Consider the following 23,712-nt stretch of genomic DNA (forward strand, 5'->3'; position numbering starts at 1 on the left):
TCCCTCCGGTTCACCGAGCCTGGGCGCACAGATCGCACCGCCTCCCAGGAGGAAAGGTAATCGGAAGTCAGCTAATCCTCTCTCTTCCCAGGTCATAGTTTACCTTCTCTTTTCTCTTTACAGGACTCCCCACAATCACCTTCTTTTGTTTTACACGTTTATTGTCTGTCTATCTCCGCCCCTGCCATCCTCTCTAGAAGGTAACTTATCTGGAGGGCACGGACTTCGGCGTTTTCTATTTTTCTTTCTTTTTTCATCTCTGGGTCCCCAGCGCCAACCCCAGTGCCTGATACATAGTCACACAGTAAATACGGGTTGAATGAATCAAAAGACTGGATCACAAATAGCTTAGCTGAAGAGAAAAAGGCTTATAAGGGCGGTTTTTCTTTTTTTTCTCACATTAGGATCGGGTGCCTGAACCCTGCCTGGCGCTGGGACCGAGGGCTGCTCCTCTTGCTCCCCCCGCCGCCCCCCGCCCCGACTTCTGCGAACGGGCGGGACGGCAGGTGCCGCTAGGCCCCCTCCCGCGCCCCTGCCCGCGCGTCCTTCCGACCCGCCGCTGGCCCGCCGGCTCCCCCGGGGACGTGTACGCCGCGGTGGGCGCGCATCTCCCAGACGCTGGCCGACCCGCTTGCCTGTCCGCAGCGGGGCCCCGCGCAGGGACGTGCGGGGTGGCTGCCCGAGGGCTCCAGGCCGGGTTGCGGGCAGGGAGGGAGACACCCAGTGCTCACTCGCGGTTATTTTTACTCGGTAGCTGACACCCTCCCCCCAGGGGGGGCGGAGCGGCCAGAGAAGGTGGGGAGAGAGGGAGCTCCCGGCGCCTCCACGCTCGCTCCCGCCGGGGACTCGGAGCGCGGTGGAGACCGGGCGGCGCAGGGAGCAGCTGCCGCGGCGTCCTCCGGCAGTGCGCCGCTCTCCTCCCGGACCTGCGCCGGGCGGGGGCGGGGCGGGGCGGGCCGGGAGGGGAGGGCGGGCGGGAAGGGGCGGGGAGCGCGCTCCTGCGGCGGTGGCGGCGGCGGCGGCGGCGGCCGTCCTCATCCCGGCGGCCCAGCGCTCGAGTGCACGCGGGGCTTCGCAAATGGCTTGTCCCGCTCTGGGTCTGGAAGCTCTTCAGCCTCTGCAGCCGGAGCCGCCCCCCGAGCCTGCTTTTTCGGAGGCGCAGAAGTGGATCGAGGTAGGTGCCCCCGGCTGGCGGGAGGCCTTGCAGGGGCGCCCGAAGCCACCGACCCGCGCACACGGACGACAGGTCCAGCCTCGCCCCCGCCCCCCCCCCCCACTTTCTTTTGCCAGCTCGCCCAAATCACCCGCCCGGGCCTCGGGCGATCTGCGATGCCCTGGCGCGGGTCTCGGGAGAGGGTGGGCGTGAATGAGGGGCGCTGCAGTCTGGCTGTGCGCGTGGGGGGCACGGAGCGGTCTCCTGAGCCTGCATCCCTCCTGCCGGCCAGCCGCGCGAATCTCAGCTCCCGCCGCTTCCACGCCGGGCCGAGGGAAGCGCAGTGCCCGCAGGAGCGCCGCAAAGGCGCAGGAAGCGCGAGACCCAGAGTGCTGCAGACGCCGCATTTCGGGGGGGGGGTGTCCTGCTCCCGGTCCTACCTTCCCCCTCTTGACACCCCCTCCTCCCATCCCAGCTCCTCCGGAGCGGAGTTGGCAGTGTCTCCACGGAAGCGCGTATCCACCAGAGCTTCTGGCTGTATCCTGGCAGCGGGTCAGGTGTGAGGCTGGCCCAGCGCACAGGGCCGGGGAGCCTGCAAGACCCACCTGCAAGCGCGCCATCCGCATAGACGCTGCCCAGCCATTGGCAACCCCTGCTCCGTACCAGAGGCGGCGGCGCGGGCTCCCAGGTTGCCGGGTCGCAGGCCCCGCTGGCATATTTCACTTCTTAAATGACTCGGTGGCAGGCCAGGGAAATCACTGGAGCTCTCGGCTCAGTCCAGGCGGCGCTCGCTGGGTGATCCTGATTCTCGATGTCTATCTGTAGATGCAGCTTCGTGGCCCAGCGCTCCCCAAATGACGTGTCTGCGGGGGATCAGGACGCTTGGAGGGCGCGAGGGGGGAAAGGTGACCCCCTGTGATCCGTGCAGTGAGCCTCTGTTTCGCCAGATGGCCTTTCTTTAGGCTTAGCAGAAGGCGAATTTGACCCTTTTCCTCAGTGACAGGCAGCCCTCCTTGCGGATAGTTCAAAGGAACGAATGCACCGCTAAGTCATTGGCCGGGCAATGGCGAAGCCTGTTAGTACTCAGGCTGTCACTGGGTGACACCCCCCCCCCCCCCCCGTTGTCAGGATGTTTCAGGGGTAACAGAGCTACGATGGTGCGGATTTGAACCTGCTAAACTGCTTGCAGAAACCACCCTCACTGACTGCTGCTCCAGTGCTCCAGCAAGAGGCCTGCCCCCTCCAGGGTTAGCCTGATCCAAGCAAGAGTGTTAGGCAGAGTTTAGAAACATCCATTTAAAAATAGGGTGAAAGAAACAGAAGATTAGACTTGAGGCTCTGTTGTTGATAAAAGCCCCAATTATATCTCATAATTTGATGGCTCATGACCTGATGAGAAAAACACACCTTGGCTTTTAATTTTTGATATGTGGCCAGAAAGGCTTGGGGGGGGGGGTGACAGGTGCTCTCTGTGCGGCATACTTGAGCTCACAGGACACACAAGAGACGTTTGTATTCACTGGCTTAGTTGAGAGTTGGAGAGCTGTATTTTTCAAGTTCTTGAACTTTAAAATTCTCAGGAGAGATTTTAGATGTGGATAGTAGGTGAGGGCAGAACATCAGACCCCAGCAGTCTTGCAGTTCGTGGAGGCAAGTGGTTTATTCTCAATATTCTTAATTGTAACATTAATATAGTCTATTTAGAAAATGGGTTGTCATATAAATGGCAGGAAAGGGCACAAGTCTTAAGTGCACATCTGCGTGAATGTTCTCATATATATATGTACCGTTACAACCTCCCTCCAGATCAGGGTCTAAAACATCTCCTTTCGCCCAGAGGATCACGGTCTGTTTTTAAGTGGTGGTATGTATGAGGCTAGATGTTTTGCAGGACAGGATATCAGCTTTTGTCCGGGTTCCACTGGTTTAAAAGAATTAAAAAAAAAAAAAAAAAGAGCAGGACTTCCTTAAGAAAGTAGAGCCCTGATTAGGACCTACCGACGGGCCTGGCATTATTCGCGATGCCTTGCGGGTATGCCCATTGGAGAATGCGAGACCCGTGGGGGCGTGCGTGGCTTTAGGACTAGGCGGCGGTGGCGCTCTGCTCTGCGCGTGCATTATTGAAGCGGCCTATCTCCTTTCATTTGCGGGAGTTCGGTTTCTGGGAAAGGAGAGCTTCTCCTCCCAGGCCGTCTGAAAAGGTATTTGCTCCCGGGAGAGATAGTGACCTCCCTTTTTTTTCCTTCCCGGAGGTTCCTCTTGAAATGTAAATGCCGAGTCTGCAAACCGGGGGAACCCGGGAGCCGTTAACAGATGGTTCTGCGCGCAGTTGCCCGGTGAACAAAGATTCCTGGGCTAATATAGCAATAATGTAGTACTTAGACGGAGCTGAATTCCTGGCTGGATTGTTATCTCGAGACAATTCCATCTCCTTTAGGGGCCCCATTGTCTTCGGCAACATCCTTATTGGAAGGGCTTTGTTTTTCACTTTTGTTCTGTCGTTGATTAAATTTCCCACAGCACCCCACCACCGTGCCCCCCCCCCCCCCCCCCCCCCCCCCCCCCCCCGCCACCGCTTTGAGTAGTCAGGAATTTCACCCTTTCAGAAACATGTTCCCTTAGGTGCAGCAGGTTAATAAACAAACTTTGCAGCTTGTCTTTCCTTCTCAGCCCTTGGTCTTCCTTGAGTCATGGGTTGGCCAGAAAAGATTCATTCTTAATAAAGGCTCAAGGAACAAGCGCCATGAGATCACTTGTTAGTGAGGAATTTCTCAGCCTTGGCTGTTAGAGGGCCGGGTGACGGGCAGGAAATGTGGGCCTGGGAACTGATGCTCCCACCTCCGCCCACCCCCTGCTTCTGCCTTAGCTGGCAAAGGTGAGAGCCCTAATGGAGGTCACAGACCATGTGGGAACAGCTCGGTAAGACAGTGCGGGGTTTTTTGCTTTTGCTTTGTTTGTTTTGTTTTGTTTTAATAGTTGCAGAAGCAGGGCTGCGTGTCTTAATGTGGGTTTAGGAGACTCGGAAAGGAAACAGCAAACTTCCAGTATTAATCGCGGCCACCAGCAGGCAGGGGCCTAACTTCCTTCCACATTCCTTTTCTAGAAGGCCTTCCCAAACAAAGGGGCAGTAAGGACAGCACAGGGGTTAAGAGGTCAGACTTTGGAGCTGGGCAGCCTGGGTTTGAGTCCTGGGTCTGTTGTTTTCTAGCTGGGTGACCTTGGTCAGGCTGCGCTTCCTCCCCTTTTGGTTCTAAACTGTTTTCTTTGAAAGCTAGTTCTAGTCATTAACAACAACAGAAATCACAAAGATATTGTTGAAAGCATCTGTAAAACAGGGGCACTAAGACTAGCTTATCTACCTCGAGAGTGCTGGGAGAGTTAAATAAGTCAGTGTATTTTATTTTATTTTAAAATATTATATTTATTTATTTGACATACAGAGATCACAAGTAGGCAGAGCCGCAGGCAGAGAGAGGAGGAAGCAGACTCCCTGCCAAGTAGAGAGCCTGATGTGGGGCTTGATCCCCAGGACCTAGGATCATGACCAGAGGCTTTAACCCACTGAGCCACCCCAGTCCCAGGGCCTAGGATCATGACCAGAGGCTTTAACCCACTGAGCCACCCCGGTGTCCCAGTCAATGTATTTTAAATGCTCAAAAGAGTACCCAGTATTAAGGAAGTGTTGTCTAAGTAATGATTGGTGTTATTACCCTTAATAATAATACTACTGCCATTCTTACCACCATCACCACCATCATCATCAACACGCCTGTGATTGCCATAATTACTGTTGTTCCTATACCTGTTTTGGAAAAAAATCTCCAGAACCCTGAGTTTCTAACTATAAAACAAAGAAACTCAATTACCTACTCATCTCATTCCATTGTCGGATCTTATGAGCTCCAGATACCTGGCCCAGAAGTTAGGTGCATGCTATGTTACCTCCCATTAGAAGAGATATAGGGACCAGAGCAAAACCGGTAATATCTACTTATAAAATGATCCTGGCGGTCCATGCCATTAAGGCTTAGAAAATGATTCCTCAATATTATGTCAAATATTTGCATTTAATGTGGTCTTTGTTACCAGACTCCAAGCAGAGTGCTCAGTGCCTCTCTTCTTGCTGCCTATCCAACGTTAAGTCATTATACAAATAGTGGCTCTCTGAATATTCATCTCAAATGTGCAGCGTTTTGTTCCCTTAAGTTTTATCTGCTCCTGCTAGAAAAAAAGGAATCATTCCCCCCTTTAATTCCCTGCCTCCTTCCTCCCTCCCTTCCTTCCATTCTTTCCTTTTTTCTTTTTCCCTTGATGATATCTGTTGAGTCACAGGAGTTTGTTACTGGGTAGATGATTCTAATTTTCTTGGTAACCACCGCCCGCGCCCCCTTTGCCTCTCTGCCCACAACAATATTTATCTGTTCTAATCTGTGGTTCTTCTCTGCAGTGCCAAACACTTTCTGGAGAAACAGATGTCCCTTCAACTTGGTTTCAGTTGTGATTTGGAACAGGTTGCCAGGCCTTTGGGGAGGGGTTGCACATTTCAACCCAACTCAGCCTTGCTTCTCAACTTGAAGTCTCTGGACTCCTTTAACCTTAATCACAGCATGCCTGTGGGGCTTGGTGCCGAATATAATCTTTGTGACCTAATCCGTATTTCACATGCGTGGGAACTTGTGTGGGGCGGGCTGGAGCGGGGGGAATCCAGCTCATCATTTGGGGTCATTTCTCCTGCCCATATAGAATTGTTTTCTATTCCACTGGGACCTGATTTTGGAAGATTAAAGGCACCAAGGGTACCTTTGCTCGCCAAGACTGAACGATGGTGTATTGTTTGGCAATAGGGAAGATTTATGAGTAGTCTTTGAGAGGATCTAGCATTTGGTGGCGGGTGACATATGATATTTGCAGTGTCATGACGAGTGAACATGTGACCTAAGTTGTATCGTCGTTCAAATTCTCCACCTCTGTGGAGACCGGATGATTCTTAACATCTTTCCACTACAACAGAGATGTAACTTGGCGTATCTTTCGCCAGCATTGCATGGGGAGCTGAGGAAGAGGAAGAAAACCTCTTCTGGCTAGACGGAGAAGGGAGTAGTGGTCTGAATAGATATGTAAATCAGAGCGGGCAGCATCTTTCTCCCAAGGACATTTAAATAAAATCTGGCCTGTTTGTGTACAGGAGCCGCTATGATACAATGCAGTCACGTGGTGGGAGAACACTGAGGTCCCACAGATTTGGGAGAGAGGGAAGTGGCATGGGAGGTAGAGCTGGCACCTCTTGCCCCAGCATCTCCCTGGAAACCGAGTTTGCACGGAGTGAGCTCCGAATTCAAGACTGAACTCTGGCCACCAAGAAGGGGCGGGGTGGGGCCTGTGTTCCCAGCCCTGGATCTCTTGGCCCTCGGCTCTCCGCTGGGGGATGACAATGGAGCCATGATGCAGACATCTGGCTGTGATTCCATGGGTGGCAGTCAGTGCTAGGTGGGACCAGGCAGCTCCTGGAGATTGGCCTGGCAGCTTCCCTTTTCTGCTTTGAACCACTCTGAAATTTAAGAATGGTGTAGTTCGGAGTAACGTGGTAATGGTAATGATGGTTGTAAAACCGATGCTCAGGATGATAAAAGCTGATATTTATTGAGTGCTTACTACATGCCAGGCACTGGGCTAAGAAGTCGGTGTCTGAATGAATCCCTTACAAGTAAGTACTAGTATCATCCCCATTTACAGAAGAGAAAATTGAGGCCCCGAAAGATGAAGCATCTTGCCCAGACTTTCAAGTAAGTGGCAGAACTAGGACTTAAAGCACCATTTCTTAACTTTTATGAATATATACATTGTTAGACACCCCAGATGCTATAGTTGAGGAAATTGGGGCTTTCGGGAATGAGGAAACCCATCCGGAGTCACAGAATCCGTGAGTACCTGTTAGAGTCAGGATTTAAATCCAGGCCGTCTAACTTTGCTGCCCTTGTTATCTGATCCCTTCTGTTGCTGCCCACATTACGACCAGGTGTAAAAACTCTGGTAAGGACTGAGCTTCCTGTTTCTCTAGCAGCTTCCCCTGTATGTGGGAGCAGATTGTGGATTTCAGAAGCTGTGGGTCGCTAGACCATTCCCCATGGCTCGTCTCTTTCAAATATGGATGCGAAGGGGTATCCCTGATGGGTTTAAGTGCTGCTGATGCATCTGAAGCCTTTACCACAGCTCTCACCTTCCCCCGAGAGCGCTCCCAACGGGCCAACATCTCACCTGGGAAAGGGTTTGTTGTTGAGTTCAGCCAAGAGGCAGGTCCTTCCGAGAGAGGAGATTGGCAGCCTTTCCTGCAGGTGTCCACGTCACATCCTAAAGAACTGAAGGGTCAGAACGAAGCCAGCTCCGTGACTTCTGGGAATCCTCGGCAGACCTGTCACTGACCTTCCAGTCTAACCTTAATCATTTTGGCCCTTATTTTCATGGTTGAGGACTGAATGAGTTGATCTTCGACTAAACTGCTTGCACAGGAACTGTATTTTCTTTCTTTTCAAAAAAATATTTACTTACTTACTTATGAGAGAGAGAGAGAGAGAGAGAGAGAAGGAGAATCTGAAGCAGACTTCCTGCTGAGCACAGAGCCTGGCATAGGGCTCGAACCCAAGACCTGGAGATCATGACCTGAGCTGGAACCAAGAGTTTGGTCGCTTAACTGACGCAGAGCCACCCAGGTGTCCCTGGATATTTTTGTTAAGCCTGGTTTACTCTTCTGTGGTTCAGGAAAATGTGGAAAACAGTTTTATAATATTTCCCCTCATCTGTTCTTAAGGTTGTGTGTGTGTTTATATTTGAAGCGAAAGAAAGGTAGCAGGTATGATCTTTTTGGGGTGAAGTGTTGGGTGGGAAAAAGGATGACTTCAGTGCAATCAAATGAGGAAAGGAGAGGAGAAAAGAACTTTGTTTTTAAGTGATTGAGAAAAATAAAAATAATCTAAATGAGAGGGTTACTAGATGATACAGGGGAAAAAAATAGTCCTTTAAAAAAAAAAGTGACAGAATATTGGAAAGACTTCTGCCTGGACATGAGGAGATGTTCTATCTCTCTCTGCAAGGAAGAATGATGTCATCTAGTTCAGTTCTGCTGTGGTAAAATTCCATGTTTGTAGCGTTGAAAACAACACTCCCAAAGAGATGTGCTCAGGAAGCTAGCCCTGATGGGATGGCCACTGTGTCTCAGGGAATTATCTTTAACAGGCGGGAGGAAACTAGGTGACGTAGTCTGCGACTTGCACCTAAGGAATGTCTTAGTGGCTGTCTTTGCCCACTAAACTTACATTATCAGCAAAACTGCATCCTTACATCTATGATGGGACTTTAAGAACAAAGTATTGGTTAGGCTGAGAAAGCTCCGCGTTTCCACTGTTCTGTATTTTGCCTGTGATAGTGATCAGGCTATAGCTCATACAGGATGCAACTTGGCCACCTGGTCAGCCATAGAATTTAGAGACCTACCCCACCCACCTATCCCTAAATAGCCCTTTGGGAAGCTATGTAAGAATAGACCTGCACTTGGTGGGGTTTTTTTTTTTTTTTAAGTAAATGTCAAGGGCAAAGGCTTGTGGCATTTTTATTTCCATGACCCAATACTGTTATAAAAAAAAATCTCAGAGATACTTTTCTTACCAAGGGACTGAAGTTTTATTTATTGTGCTGAGGACACAGTTCTCTTTTCCTTCCTTGATAAGCATTTAAAAAGAATGATATTCAAGCACTTACCTTCTTTCTAATGGGAAACTGAAGGAAGGCTAGGATGGGCTCAGCCAGATTGTCTAAAATATGAAAATATTTGGGATACTTCACTATCACTCATTTGTAAATTCACTTCAGTGTAAACACGATAAATAAGCATACAGTGGAAATAAACATTAATGTGTGAAAATGTTTCAAACAAATCAAAAGATTTGTTTCCTGGGAAGTAGTTACTAAGCCCCAAAGATGTGCCAGGCATAGTGCTAACTACCAGGGTTGGATGGTGAACAGCAGAAACCTAATTCCCATCCACATGAAATGCACAATGGGGTGTGTGTGTGTGTGTGTGTGTGTGTGTGTGAGAGAGAGAGAGAGAGAGAGCTTAAATTAAAATACACAATTACAAACTGGGCTAAGTACTATGAAGACAAAGAATGAGGGGTTTAAGAGAAAAGTGCTTGAGGCAGACAAGGAGCATTTAAGCTAAGACCATGGAAGGGTGCTGGGCAGAATTAGATGGACACAGATTTATTGAGACAAGGGCTTGCATGTACATACAACACATGCTTTTATTGTGATTACTCTTGGAAAAAAAGGTAGAGTAGGAACACTGTTAAAGTTCTCCAGATGTATTGAAGGTGTGTGTATGTTGGGGGAAGGGGCCAGGAAAGGGGCTGAGTCAGAAGTTCTTGAATATCCTTGCAAGCCTCTCAGAGTAGGGTTTGCATTATGATCCAGTGCACCTCTTAGGACTGAGGCACAGGTAAGTCAAGACCTCTTCTTCTAGGGGCGCCTGGGTGGCTCAGTGGGTTAAAGCCTCTGCCTTCAGCTCAGGTCATGATCCCAGGGTCCTGGGATCGAGCCCCGCATCCAGCTCTCTGCTCAGCACGGAGCCTGCTTCCTCCTCTCTCTCTGCCTACTTGTGATCTTTGTCTGTCAAATGAATAAATAAAATCTTTAAAAAAAAAAAAAAACTCTTCTTCTAGGAGAAATAGCAGAGAGGATCTTGGGATTTATTTTTTGAGCCTGGACTCTGGGATTACAATTCTTTTTGAAAAGATTTTATTTATTCATTTGACAGAGAGAGCGAGAGCACAGCTCGGGGAGCATAAGAGGGAGAGGGAGAAACAGACTCCCTGCTAAACAGGGAGCCTGATAAAGGCTCGATCCCAGGACCCTTGGCCAACGGCAGATGTTTAAACAGCTAAGCCACCCAGGCGCCCCTGGGATTAAAATTCTTATACCAAATCGGGGCTATAGAAGCTGTACTCCACTCTGAGGTAAGAGGCTTGCAAGAAGCTTACTTTCCTTTCAGTGAGTGAGCAGAGCGATTTTGTATAAGACTTTGGGTGATGACCTATAGATGTCCACTAATTGGGAACTTGCCCCAGACTCCTTTAAAAGAAGGGGCGTTAAAATTAATAAAGTCATGTGCCATTTGGGAATCCTGTAAGTCGTAAACTCTGGAGGTCTGTGACTTTGGTTTCTTTCAGCACTTGAACCCACCACCTCTACGCCCCCTTCCTCATGGTTCAGCACAGCTGCTGGAGACTCGTCATCACATCATCCTCCAGGGGACACCTGGGTGGCTCAGTTGTTAAGTGTCTGCCTTTGGCTCAGGTCATGACCCCAGGGTCGAGCCCCACATCAGGTTCCCTGCTCAGCGGGAGGCCTGCTCCTCCCTCTCCCACTCCCCCTGTTTCTGTTCTCTCTCTCTGTCAAATAAATAAACAAAATTTTAAAACAAAACAAAACATCATTCTTCCAGAAAGCAGGATGGAGGAATAAAAAATAAAGACTCTATAAGACACCTTCTAGAAAATTCTTCCCAATTCTTCTGCTTATGTTTTATTGCCGAGGTTTTCAGTAATATGGCCACTTCTGGTTGTAGGGGAGGCTTCAGTGTCCTCAGGTCGTACTCTGGATTCTATTCCTCAGAAGAAAGGGGAAAATGGCTGTTGAGTTAGGGGGATCCTAGGATGTCCTTTCCCCACTTCTCCAAGGACAGATCCTTTCCAGACAGAGCTTAAATATGTCTGCCTCGAAGCAGACTCCCTGATTCCTCTAAGCCCATTAATCCCTCTTCCTCTGTGCAAACCGGACATTTAGTATCTGCCTCTGTTAGAAACGTTGTCCCATATCATTGTAACGAATATATGGTTGGGTGAGATCTGTCTCCTTCTATGAATCCCAGAGTTCTTGTGGCCAGGGACTAGGACTTAGTCACTGTCCCCGTTCCTCCTCAGTCTGCACCCCACCGGAGCCCCATGGCCACATTACCCACTGCCCAAAAGGTTTCTCAGGGAGCCTGTGCCCAGCTATCATTGCCTGATTGGCACTTGGACTCTGCCATGGCAGAGAAAATAGACTCTGTTGCTGACCTGACAGGAAGCAAAGTTTTTTTTTTTTTTTTTTTTTTTAAGACTGATTAAAAAAAGCAGTTTACCCAGTGGTTGCCTGGAGATAGTCAGTGATTGGACACTTGGAAAGTGATTTCACTTTTGGCTCTTAGGCAGGTGATATCTGTTGAAGGAATGACTTAGGAGGCCAACTTTCCCCTCAGGTTGAACTGATGTGGGGCTTACAGTTCCTGTCTGCAGGGTAGGAGAGCAAACATCTCTGTTCTTTAAATAAACATTCCCCTCCTGCCCCAGCATTTTCACCTGAGACTCTTGCCACTTTTTTCTCCTACCTCAGAGCAATCAGTCAGCTTCTTTTCTCTTACCTGTTGTGGGGATCCAGATAATTCCCCCCTCTTAGTATGAAAGAAAGATCAGACTGCTTCAACTTAGAGGATAAAAAAAAAAGGCACTGAGGAATTTTTTGTTAATTAAAAAAATTTTTTTTTTAAAAAGGAGTTTTATTTTTATTTTGCTTTTGAATGAAATACCATATTTTTATTCTACAGGTAATTATCCAGTATCACTATACATAGTATACTATAAAGAATATACCATTGTGGGGACGCCTTGGTGGCTCAGTCGGTGAAGTATCTGCCTTCAGTTCAGGTCATGATCCCAGGGTCTTGGGATCGAGCCCCACATCAGGTTCCCTGCTCAGCGGGAAGCCTCTTTCTCCCTCTCCCACTTCCCCTGCTTGTGTTCCCTTTTGCACTGTGTCTCTCTCCATTAAATAAATAAATAAATTTAAAAAAAAAGAATATACAATTGGGAAGGCATAGATAATTTTTAAAAATACGTTGTTTTTATCGCTGATGATTGCATTTATTTATTTATTTTATTTAAATTCAATTAACATAGAGTGTATTATTAGTTTCAGAGGTAGAGTTCAGTGATCTATCAGTCTTATATAATATCCAATGCTTATAACAATACATGCTCTTCTTAATATCCATCACCCAGTTACCCCATCTCCTCATGCTCCCCCCAGAAACCCTCAGTTTGTTTCCTATTATTAAGAGTCTCTTATAATTTGTCTCCATCTGTGATTTCATCTTGTTTTATTTTCCCCTCCCTTCCTCTATGATCCTCTATTTTGTTTCTTAAATTCCACATATGAGTGAGATCATATAATTGTCTTTCTCTGATTGACTGATTTTGCTTAGCATAATACCCTTTAGTTCCATACATACATGTTGTTGCAAATGGCAAGATTTCTTACTTTTTGATGGCTGCATAGCATTCCATTGTATATATATTTATACCTTATCTTTTTTATCCATTCATCTGTCAATGGGCATCTGGGCTCTTTCCATAGTTTGGCTATTGTGGACATTGCTGCTATAAACATCGGGGTGCACGTGCCCTTTCAGATCACTACATTTGTATCCTTGGGGTAGATACCTAGTAGTGCAACTGCTGGGTCATAGGGTAGCTCTATCTTCAACTTTTCAAGGAACCTCCATACTATTTTCCAGAGTGGCTGCTCCAACTTGTATTCCCACCAACAGTGTAGGAGGGTTCCCCTTTCTCCGCATCCTTGCCAATATTTGTCATTTCCTGACTTGTTAATTTCAGCCATTCTGACTAGTGTGTGAGGTGGTATCTCCTTGTATTACCCTTATGCCGAGTGACATTGAGCATTTTTTCATGTGTCTGTTGGCCATTGGTATGTCTTCTTTGGAGAAATGTCTGTTCATGTCTTCTGCCCATTTCTTGACTGGATTATTTGTTTTTTGGATGTGAAGTTTGATAAGTTCTTTATAGATTTTGGATACTAGCCCTTTATCTGCTAAGACATTTACAAATATCTTTTCCTATTCTGTCGGTTGTCTTTTGGTTTTGTCAACTGTTTCCTTTGCTGTGCAAAAGCTTTTTATCATGATGAAGTCCCAATAGTTCATTTTTGCCCTTGCTTCCCTTGCCTTTGGATATGTGTCTGGCAAGAAATTGCTGCAGCTGAGGTCAAAGAGGTTGCTGCCTATGTTCTCCTCTAGGATTTTGGTTGATTCCTGTCTTGCATTTAGGTCTTTCATCCATTTTGAGTCTATTTTGTGTGTGGGTAAGAAAATGGTCCAGTTTCATTCTTCTGCACGTGGCTGTCCAGTTTTCCCAACACATTTGTTGAAGAGACCTTTTTCCATTGGACATTCTTTCCCACTTCATTGAAGTTTAGTTGACCATAGAGTTGAGGGTCCATTTCTGGGCTCTCTATTCTGTTCCATTGATCTTTATGTCTGTTTTGGTGCCAGTACCATACTGTCTTGATGATTACAGCTTTGTAATAGAGCTTGAAATCAGGTAGTGTGATGCCCCCACCTTTGTTTTTCTTTTTCAACATTTCCTTGATGATTCAGGGTCTTCTCTGGTTCCATAAAAATTTTAGGATTGTTTGTTCCAGCTCTATGAAAAATGGTGATGGTATTTTGATAGGGATTGCATTGAATGTATAGATTGCTCTGGGTGGCATACACATTTTAACACTATCTGTTCTTCTAATCCATGAGCATGGAATATTTTTCCATTTCTTTGTGTCTTCCTCAATTTCTTACATGAGTATCCTATAGTTTTCTGAGTACAGATCCTTTGCCTCTTTGGCTAGGTTTATTCCTAGGTATCTTAGGGTTTTGGGTATAAGGAATTTTTATTATAGTGCTAACCTGTATGAGTTCTTACTAGAGAGGTATTTTTTAAAAGGAGAATATCCCATATAAGCTAATAGCCTGTAACTGGTGTTAATAAGTGACCATGGCTATGACCACCAATTGTCATGACCCAATGGAAACACTGAGAAATAGCATCCTCTCTGCCTTTCCTGCAGAAAATTGACAAAGGAGCTCTTGGAGCTGAATGTTGTCTATCAACCCACAGGTGTGGTTGCCGCTCTTTTCCACAGAGACCTTGCAAGATGTCATAAATAGGAGGGGTGGGTGACAAGTGGAGCGTGATTCATTGTGTTGCAAGAGTTGACAGAATGTGGTAACATAAAGTGGTAAAGTGGCTAGTTCAGTGCTGAATAAAAATAGTCATAGTGACCATATTTCTAGACCACTTCTGTGCCGGTGCTAGTCCAGGCCTTTGTTTGAGTTAATGGGAATATCTATTGATCTGTTTCACACCTGGCACAGTGCCTGGCACATTAGGTAAGCACCATTTTATGCCAATTTTACAGATGAGAAAACTGGAATCCAGTTAACTGATTTGCCTGGTGTCATGTAACTAATAAGTGGCAGAGTTGGAATTTGTACCAAGGCAGTCCTGTTCCAGAAATTGAGCTAGGGCTGGTGACTGTTGTGCTTTAGATGTAAAAGCAAAACCTCTAAAAATCATGATCCCAAGTAACTCTCTAACCAAGCATATGACCTGCCCCTCCTTCCCTCCCCGCTCTTTCCCTTAACAGCTGTTTATTGAACATCTTCTTTGTGCACAGTACTATTAGTTGCTAGGAAACAGTTTTATCTGTGCTAGTAATTTTCAGTGTTCTTACTGCTTTTGTCAGTGTTCTGGTTACAAAACTGAATGGGATTTGAGCCTTCTGCCTGAACTCTGTATTTTCCCCAAGCCCTGTTATTTTTTAGGGTGTGATTTTTGCAAAGTACAGGGTTGTTGGTTATTTGTCTTACTTTGGGACATTGTTGGTTCATTTTCAGGGGTGTGTGTGTTGTTTTATAGTAGAGATGCTTGGATTTTAATGTGTTTTGCAGACTTACTGTCTTTCACTCGCATAGTCATACATACCACTGTAACTGGGGGAATCTGGGATCTTTGGTGGTAAGGAACTCGACGTTTCCTATTCACTGTCAGAAGACCTTGGGCACTCAGTCGTGTGTGAGAGACCTACGGCTCCTGCCCTTGCAGGGTTTCCTTCCACGGTGAAAGACAGACCCTGAACGCAGAATTCCACGTGTGATATGTGTTCATAAAGGGGAGAGCAGGTTGTGTGCACTGTGGAGAGGCTGGGCCCATCTTTGGTCTATGGGGATTTGGGTAGGCCTCCGAGGAAGTGCTGTTGAAGCTGAGATCCCAAGGAAGAGCAGGCAAAAAGGAACAGGATGTGGGAACACTCTCAAAGGAAGGCGGGAGTGTTGGGAGTCAGGATGGCGGAGGTGCGGAATGTAGCAGCAGCAGGGAGAGGGAGGGCTGTCCTGCCCTGGGGCAGAAGATAGGGGTCCTCAGTGCTGCCTGGCCTGAGCCTGGGGCCTGCACATGGCTTTCTCTTGGAGGTGGGATCTTCTCCAAGCTTCCTCAAATTACTGTAGTCCATGATAAGTTTCTTCGGGCTTGTAACCTGGGCTGGCCCTGTTCTGAGCAATTCGCTTCTCCCCCACCCTGTGAGCTAGGTTCAAATCTTTTTACTAACAATGCATAGAGAAACAGGTAAAGTCCCATAGTCATTAGATGGTGGTGCTGACTTTCAAACCCCGGCAGCTTGGCCGCTTGAGCTGTGCTGGTAAGCGGCATGCTGTGGGGTATGGGCTCTTCACCAAGGGCATCCTTGAGGGGTGGCGGTGAGGGGGAGTGCAGTGAGGAGCGCGGGGAGGGCTTGGGCGATGGCTGAAGATGCAGGAGGCCAGTGTTGGCCTTAGACATGCTTTCAGCATTTTTCAAGACACCCCCCCCCACCCCGCCGCAAAATGAATCTCTTTACCCAATACACTGCTTGGTAGTTGCTACCACCCAGAAAGGAGAGAAATCTTATCCAAAGGAGGCTCCAGGGTTGTCCCCAATCCCACCTTCTAATGCACAGGGGACTCTCGGCCCCAAGTGGCCCTCCAGACCCTGTTGTTACTCTGATATGGTAGGTCACTGACTTTTAACTACCATCAAGGGTCGTGAATTGTGTGAGGTTTTTTTTTTTTTTCAACATTTGGCTTTATATGAGTGTATGTTTCATAATTTTTCATTCAGATCGTGTGTGTGTGTGTGTATGTGTGTGCCTGTGTGTGTTTGTCTTAGTATTCTGATGGTTGCAACCAACAGAAATCCAATCCAAATTGACTTTAGAAAAGAAGATGGAGGGGGGTGGGGGTTCGGGGAGCCAGGTGGTGGGTATTAAGGAGGGTGCGTATTGCATGGAGCACTGGGTGTGGTACATAAACAATGAATTTTGGAATACTGAAAAGAGATAAAATAAAATAAAATGGAAAAAAAAGAAAAAAGAAAAGAAGATGGTTTATTGGCTCATTGGGAGTTTTGGAAGTAGATCCCTCCTTCAGGAAAGCTGACTTAGCAGCAGGATGTTGTCCGTAAGAACAAGGATTCTCTCAGCCATTCACTGAGCTGTGCGTCATGGGACTTTATGCTCAGGATTTACACAGTGGATTGACACCTGTCCTAGCCCATCCCAGAAAGTCTAGGCTTCTCCAGTTGAGGGCTGGCTGGGCAGGAAGAGTTCCAATTCTTATTTTCTCTTTATACCATCTAGGCAAAGGAAGGGGACGCAGCTCCCTTCTATGATCAACAGAGGAATAGACAAGTTGGTTAGCTTAAGCCAAACAGGGTCCACTCTGGTCCATCTCTAACAGAGAAGCTGGCTGCTATCCGGTAACAGAGCGCTGAGTTCCCTCAAGTGAAATCTGGGAATTAGACACTGAGTAGGCCACCAACAAAGTTACCAACATTTTAATTAAAATGTGATAGTAATGCACACGCAGGGGTGGTAAGACAGTAGAGAAAAGCAAGGAAATCATTAAAATAAGAAAGTCAGAACAGTGGCACCTTCTTGGAAGTGAGCTTGAGGGTTATAATCTGGGAATGATTAAAAAAAGGGGTGTTAATAGACTGTTTTATTCTTATTTTTTAAGACTTGAAAAGGGTCAGATTTAAAGATGTCACTGAATGCCAGGTGTCTACCCAGCACGTCATTGGTTCTCCTCGGTATTAAAATGAGATTGAATGAATCTGATTGATTTAGAAGCGTTGATTAAAAAATACTATAACCCATACAATTCAATAGCAAAAACCCCAAGCAATCCAGTTGAAAAATAGAGGAACTGAATAGAGATGTTTCAAAAGGACCGCTAATGGCCAACAGATACATAAAAAGGTGCTTGACATCACTGCTCCTCAGGGAAATGCAAATCAGAACCCCAGTGAGGTATTATCTCACACCGGATAGCCTGCTGCCGTCAAAACCACAAGACATAACAAGTGTTGGTGAGAGGGCAGAGGAAGGAGAACCTCGCACACCTCTGGTGGGAATGTAAATTGGTGCAGCCACTATGGGAAACAGTATACAGGTTTCTCAAAAATGAAGCGTAGAATTACCAGGGGCGCCTGGGTGGTTCAGTCCGTGAAGTGTTCTGACTCTTGATCTCAGCTCAGGTCTCAGTCTCAGGGTTGTGAGTTCAAGCCCCGCGTTGTTCTCCACACTGGACGCGGAGGTAATATAATATAATATATATCAAACAAACATTAAAAAATAGAATTACCATATGACCCAGTAATTCTACTTCTGGGTATATATTCAAAGGAAATGAAGACAAGATCTCAAAGAGATATCTGCATTCCCACGCTTAGTGCAGCATTATTTACACTAGTGAAGATATGGGTACAATCCAAATGTGCATCAATGGGTAAAGAAAGATACGGTGTAATATATATATGTGTGAGTGTGTGTCTCTGTGTATGTATATATATATATATATATATTTATGTAAGTGTGTGTATATATAATGTGTATATTTAATGTATATTATACACACATCTATAATATATAATACACATACACACATATAATGGAATATTATGCAGCCCCGAGAAAGAAGGTAATCCTGCTATTTGAGACAACATGGTTGGAGCTTGAGGGCATTAGGCTAAGTGAAATAAGCCAGACAGAGAAAGACAAATACTGCATGGTATTGCTTTTTATAAATCTTATAATTCTTATAAATCTTACAAAAGAAAAAAAAGTTAAACTTACAGAAACAGAGAGTAGAAAAGTGGATGCCAGGGGCTGGGGGTGGAGGGAGGGAATAACGAGACGTTGGTAAAGGGCTACAGACTCTAGCTGTAACATAAATAAGGTCTGAGGATCTAAATATAACATAGTTCCGTGGCTGATGACACTGTGTCATGTCACTGACATTTGTGAAGACAGAAGAATTGAAATGTTCTCATATACATATATTCTCATATATATGTTCTCATATCTATACATATACTTGTATTTATATAATATATAAAAATCAGTATGTGAGGAGATGGCATGTATTAATAACTAGATGAGAGGAATTCTTACAGTGTATACATATATCAAGGTATTACACTGTATACTTTAAATGTCACAATTTTATTTGTCAATTTTATCTCAACAAAGCTAAAGAAAAAAAGAATATAGGGGCGCCTGGGTCACTCAGTGAGTTAAAGCCTCTGCCTTCGGCTCAGGTCATGATCCCAGGGTCCTGGGATTGAGCCCCGCATCAAGCTTTCTGCTCAGTAGGGAGCCTGCTTCTCCCTCTCCCACTCCATCTGCCTGCGTTCCCTCTCTCGCTGTGTCTCTTTCTGTGAAATAAATAAATAAAATCTTAAAAAAAAAATAGAAAAAAAGAATATAGAAAGGTCCATCCTGGGCCTTGCAGTTTTCCTTTTCCCCCAATATATATGGACCTTTTTACTGAGTTACCAAACAGCAGCTTTAAAAAAATATTTGCAATGTAAAATTGTCAGTGGTAGAATCTGATTTATTTTCTCCCATTTAATTCCGTGTTCCTCGGGTAAGGATGTCTTTTTTGAAGCTGGAAGCCTGGAACTAGCAAAACCACACAGTTGCTGTCCGCTGGCCACTCGGGCCTGGAGAATATTTGGCTGTGGCCGTGTACTCCCCAGGCATGCGGGCCCTTCTAAAAGTGGATACGGCGGCTGTCGCCCACTGATCCTCTGCTTGAGTGACCCAGATTGGCACAGCACAGCTGGGTCCTAGGCAGAGCCAGTGCGGGAAAGAGGAGGGTAAAAATAAAAACTGGTTGGACAGCCTAGATGGGGGTCAGGATACCTGAGGGCTCCCTGGTTACTCTGCTGGGCCTTGGTTAGGTTTTCACTTCACTGCTGTTATTGAAGGTGGGGGGGATGGTGTTTAGAGTGATGTGTTTCTTGTTTTTTAGATTGGTTAAAATCGTTTCATACAGCACAGCAAAGTAGCATCTGGGGTGCTTTTTCTATACATAGAAAATATGTTTTCTGAGTTTAGAACATTTGCTCTTGACAAGAGTTTCTTATTTATCTCATGATTCAAGATACAAGTTTTCAATAAACTTTTATCCCCCAAAGGCATCTCCATTTTATGGAGTTATTCTTTGACCTAAGACCCCCATCCTCCTTTTTTTTTTTTTTTCTTTTTAGTTAATACAGTGAAATGAACCTGTCGTTATAGAGTTTTTTCAAAATGTAGTTTTCTTTGGAATCTTAAAAAAAAAAAGGGTAATGGTGTTTAAGTATGGTGTCAAGGAACCAAACAGAATAGTTTTTTAGTCCTGCCATTCTTTGGGATTTGGCTTTTGTGTTTTTAAAGTGTGAATTTGCCAATTTTTAAGGCTCTTTCCTATTATTAGAAATACTGAGATTTTATTTTTGGCATTTTACCAAGAGATTTTTTTCTTTTAGTGCTAAAGCAGATTCCATATCATGTTTTCCTCAGTTACTGATAGCTTTGAACTGTGTGAGACTTTTTTTTTTTCCCATCCTCCTCTATGCTTTGTGGCTTTTAAGGTCCACATCTCTCTGTGATCCATAGACCAAAATTAAATCCCCAAGTGGCCTTTGCCTTATGATAGCAATTATAAAGAATATTAAATATTTGTATTTAAAATACATGAGAAATATGGGTATAAGTTACTTGAAAAATAAAATGACCTTAAAGTGCCTAATAGAGAAGCATTTCTGAATTCTTTTTCTGCAATGTTTATTTATTTATTTTTGAGAGATTTTATTTATCTGTTTAACAGACAGAGATCACGAGTAGGCAGAGAGGCAGGCAGAAAGAGAGAGAGAGGAGGAAACAGGCTCCCTGCTGAGCAGAGAGCCCAACTCGGGGCTCGATCTTAGGACCCTGAGATCATGACCTGAGCTAAAGGCAGAGGCTTTAACCCCTGAGCCACCCAGGTACTCCTTCTGCAATGTTTATATCATCCTGCTAGTTTGGAATAAGTTCTTCTAAGAATTTTCTTACATTTTCATTCATTAAGTTATTCATTTACGAAAATCTGTGAAGAGACTGCTAATGGCACTAGGTTTGTTTTTGGGGTGATGGAAATATTCTGGAATTAGATAGTGGTCATGGTTTCATGGTTACCTACTCATTTATGGTACTTAGTGAAAATACTAAAAAATTCTGATTGAAAGGGTGAGCTTTATGGTATATGAATTATAGCTCAACAATGTTGCTTTCTTAATGTTCTAAGCACTGTTCTTAGCCTTCAAGCTGTGTAAATAAACACATGAAATTAAGACATCTGGGTATATATTAGTCAGCTCTTGGTACAGTAGGGCAGTGTAACAGACCACCCCCAAAGCTCAGTGGCAGATAGTGATGGTTCATTTGGTTGGTTTTTTCTTGGGCACAGATCCAGGGGACAGCTGGAGTGGCTCTGCTTCAAGTTCTAGGTTGACTGCAGTCAGCTCAAGGCTGTGGGTGGGATTCAGGTCTGCTTCATATGTCTCTGTGTTCTCTGTGGACCAGAAGCAAGTTGGGGGGATGTTGTCTTAATGGCAAATGAATAACAGGTGCACCAGAGCCCAGTCAAGCCATAAATGGATTTAAAATCTCCACTTGCTTCATGTCTATTCATGTTGTACTGTTGGAACAAGAGATGTGGCCACGTCCAGAGTCACCGGATCGGGAAGGACATTCTGAACTCATAGGGGGAGGGGAGAGGAGTGCCTATTTTTCAAATAATATTCCAGTCTCTCACAAAGCATTAGGAAACAAGTTTGTGTAGGTTTCCTTGGAGCCACAAAGGAAGAAGAGAACATCTCCCTTGGTAGGGACTGGCATCTTCAAGGAGATCAGTGTTGGGTTGAGGCTTGAAAAATGAGCAAGTGTTGACATTTGGATGGAGAATGTGAAGGTGAGGAGAGGTGAGAGCAAGGGCTGGAGAAGAGCCTTCTAGACTGTGAGAGCAACTTGAGCAGAGGCATGGAGGTTTGTGGGAGCAGGACACATTTAGCTGCAGAGCTGAGCAAAGACTCTGGGTTATATCAGTGAAGGCCGTGTGCTTCACACATTAGGGTTTGGAGCCAGAGCCCAAAGGGCTGACAGAATTACACAGCCTCAGTTAAAAACTTGGCTCTTCCATTTACTAGCTCTTCGACTTACTTGGACTCTGTGGGACTTAGTTCATCATCTGCAAAATGGTAAGGGTATTCTCAGGGTCTGCCTCATGAATTGTGGTTAGGGTTAAAAAATTATACACATAAGGCCCCAATAACAGTGGCAATACAGGGAATGATGGCAGTGGCCAGTCCCAAAGCAGAAGGGCCATAGGGTTGTTGCAGGAACGGAGATCAGAGGTGGTGATGGTAACAATGGTAGAAGTGAATGTCAAGGGTAAAAAATTGATGAGGTTTAGTGACTGAATGGATGTGGGTGAACAAAGGCAAGACGGAGACACTGAGGGTACCTCCTGAACATATGGCTTGGTCCCTGGGGTGGAATAACTCCCCGAGAGAGGAAACCTCTGGAAAGGAGTGGTATGAGGAGTCAGGATGAGTTCAGGCTTGTGTGTGTGCTTTGAGGATCCTGTGAGATGTTCAAGAAGCTGCTCTGTGGCTGTGGGAGTTGGGAGGATGGTGTGAACTGCTTTGTTACCGCAGTGGTTGCAGCGGCTCAAGGAATGTGGGAGGTGTGAAAAAAGAGAGGGAGTGTAGATTATTACTTCAGGGTACTTGTCAGTGAAGAAGGCAGAGTAGTGAAGAGCGGGATGGGAGGAACACGGTCACAGTTGGATTTGTTTGGTTCTGTATTTAAGGGTGGGAGAGACTAGAACGTATTAGAAGCCTTTCAGAGAAGAGAAGGGGAGATCAGATTATATAACAGGGAAGAAAGAATTGATGAAACAAGGTTCCTGGGACATGCAGGGAGGGTATTGAGACTATATAGAAATAGGAAAAGGGGCACTTCTAGATTTTTCCCAAGAAAACTTAAAATGTTGTGATGGTGCATTAGTTATCTTTGCTGCAAAACAAGTTAACCCTAAACATAGCATTTTAAACCAGCAAATATTTATCATTTCATGGTTTCTGTGAGTCAGGAATTTGGGAAAGATCAGATGGGCAGTTCTGTCTCAGGGTCTTTATCGAGGTTGCAAACAAGATGTTAGCTGGGGTTGCAGTCACCTGAAGGCTTGACTGGGGCGGGCAGATCCTGTTCTAAGATGGCTGACTGTGAGCGGGAGCTGCAGTTCTTTGCTGGCTGTTGGCAGGAGGCCTTAGCCCTCTCAATGGCGCTATTTGTTGTCCTTACAACATACAGCCGACTTACCCCCTCATGTCCTGAGTGAGTGATTCAGGAAACCAAGGAGGAAGACAAAACAGCTATCATGAATCAGCCTTAGACTTCACATGCTTCCATATCTGCCACGTTCCTTTCCCTAGCAATGAATCACTAAGTACAGTTCACACCTCGGAGGTAGGGATTTAGGCTTCACTTAAAGGCAGAAGCCTCAAAGAATTTGTGGACGTATTTGAAAACCACAAGTGCCTATAGAATCTGTACCATGTTTCATATATAAGGGATTCAATATTGGAGATGCTAATATAGAATCCTTAGTCCTAATCTAGTCTATTTGGGTAAATGGAAAGTTCTCTCTGATATATCTTCCAGAAGGAATCTAGTCTTTAAAATTTTAAGATTATAAACAACAACAAACAGTAGAGGAATAAAAGAGCTTCCAAACCTGAATCTCACCTGATGCAGGTAGTCACTGGTATTATTCATGATTTACATTGAAATCCACGTTGCTTATGATTTTGCTTCATTCTAGAACTTTCTGTTCAATTGAAGTCTTATAGACATTTGGGGTTTCCTCAAATTTTATTTTTTAAACTAAGCCGCCCTGCTAGTGGAGAGCTGGAGCTCAGCCGTTCTCGGCTCTGGCTGCAGATTTCAGTCACTTGGGAGCTTGTGATTTCAAATGATCTGGATCAGGGCCTGGGCATTGTTAGTTCATAAGTTTCTCCCAAGTGGTTCCAATGTGCAGCCAAGGCGGAGAACCCAGCAGATGACAAAACAAGTCAGTTGCACAGGGTGGTATTGGCAGATGTAAGATTTAAAATTTATTTTAATGATGATTTCTGTGGGGGTGTGTGAAGGGTTGTGTATTCAGGGAATATTATATTCTCTGCCAACAACTTCATTCCTAGCTCATGTGATGGAATAAATAGTCCGAGTCTCATGGTGGACTCTAAAGAACAGTATGAAATTCCGAATATCTGAGCAAA

General features: G+C 45.5%; 1 protein-coding gene across 17 annotated transcripts in view; it reads left to right on the forward strand.

Annotated features, from left to right (window-relative positions):
• The first annotated feature begins 758 nt into the window (after positions 1 to 758).
• LIMCH1 (LIM and calponin homology domains 1) overlaps positions 759 to 23,712 on the forward strand; it is a 326,817-nt gene continuing 303,863 nt past the window's right edge. For 3 of the 17 annotated variants that reach the window (XM_032334160.1, XM_032334159.1, XM_032334161.1), the window contains exon 1: positions 847 to 1,174. In XM_032334160.1, coding sequence (XP_032190051.1) covers positions 1,079 to 1,174 — 96 coding nt within the window. In that variant the 5' untranslated portion in view covers positions 847 to 1,078. Of the gene's footprint in view, positions 1,175 to 23,712 lie in introns of all 17 variants that reach the window. The other 14 variants (XM_032334165.1, XM_032334162.1, XM_032334163.1 and 11 more) reach the window with 8 other exon arrangements.

The sequence above is a fragment of the Mustela erminea genome, chromosome 2 (genome assembly GCF_009829155.1).
Source record: "Mustela erminea isolate mMusErm1 chromosome 2, mMusErm1.Pri, whole genome shotgun sequence".
Taxonomy (NCBI): domain Eukaryota; kingdom Metazoa; phylum Chordata; class Mammalia; order Carnivora; family Mustelidae; genus Mustela; species Mustela erminea.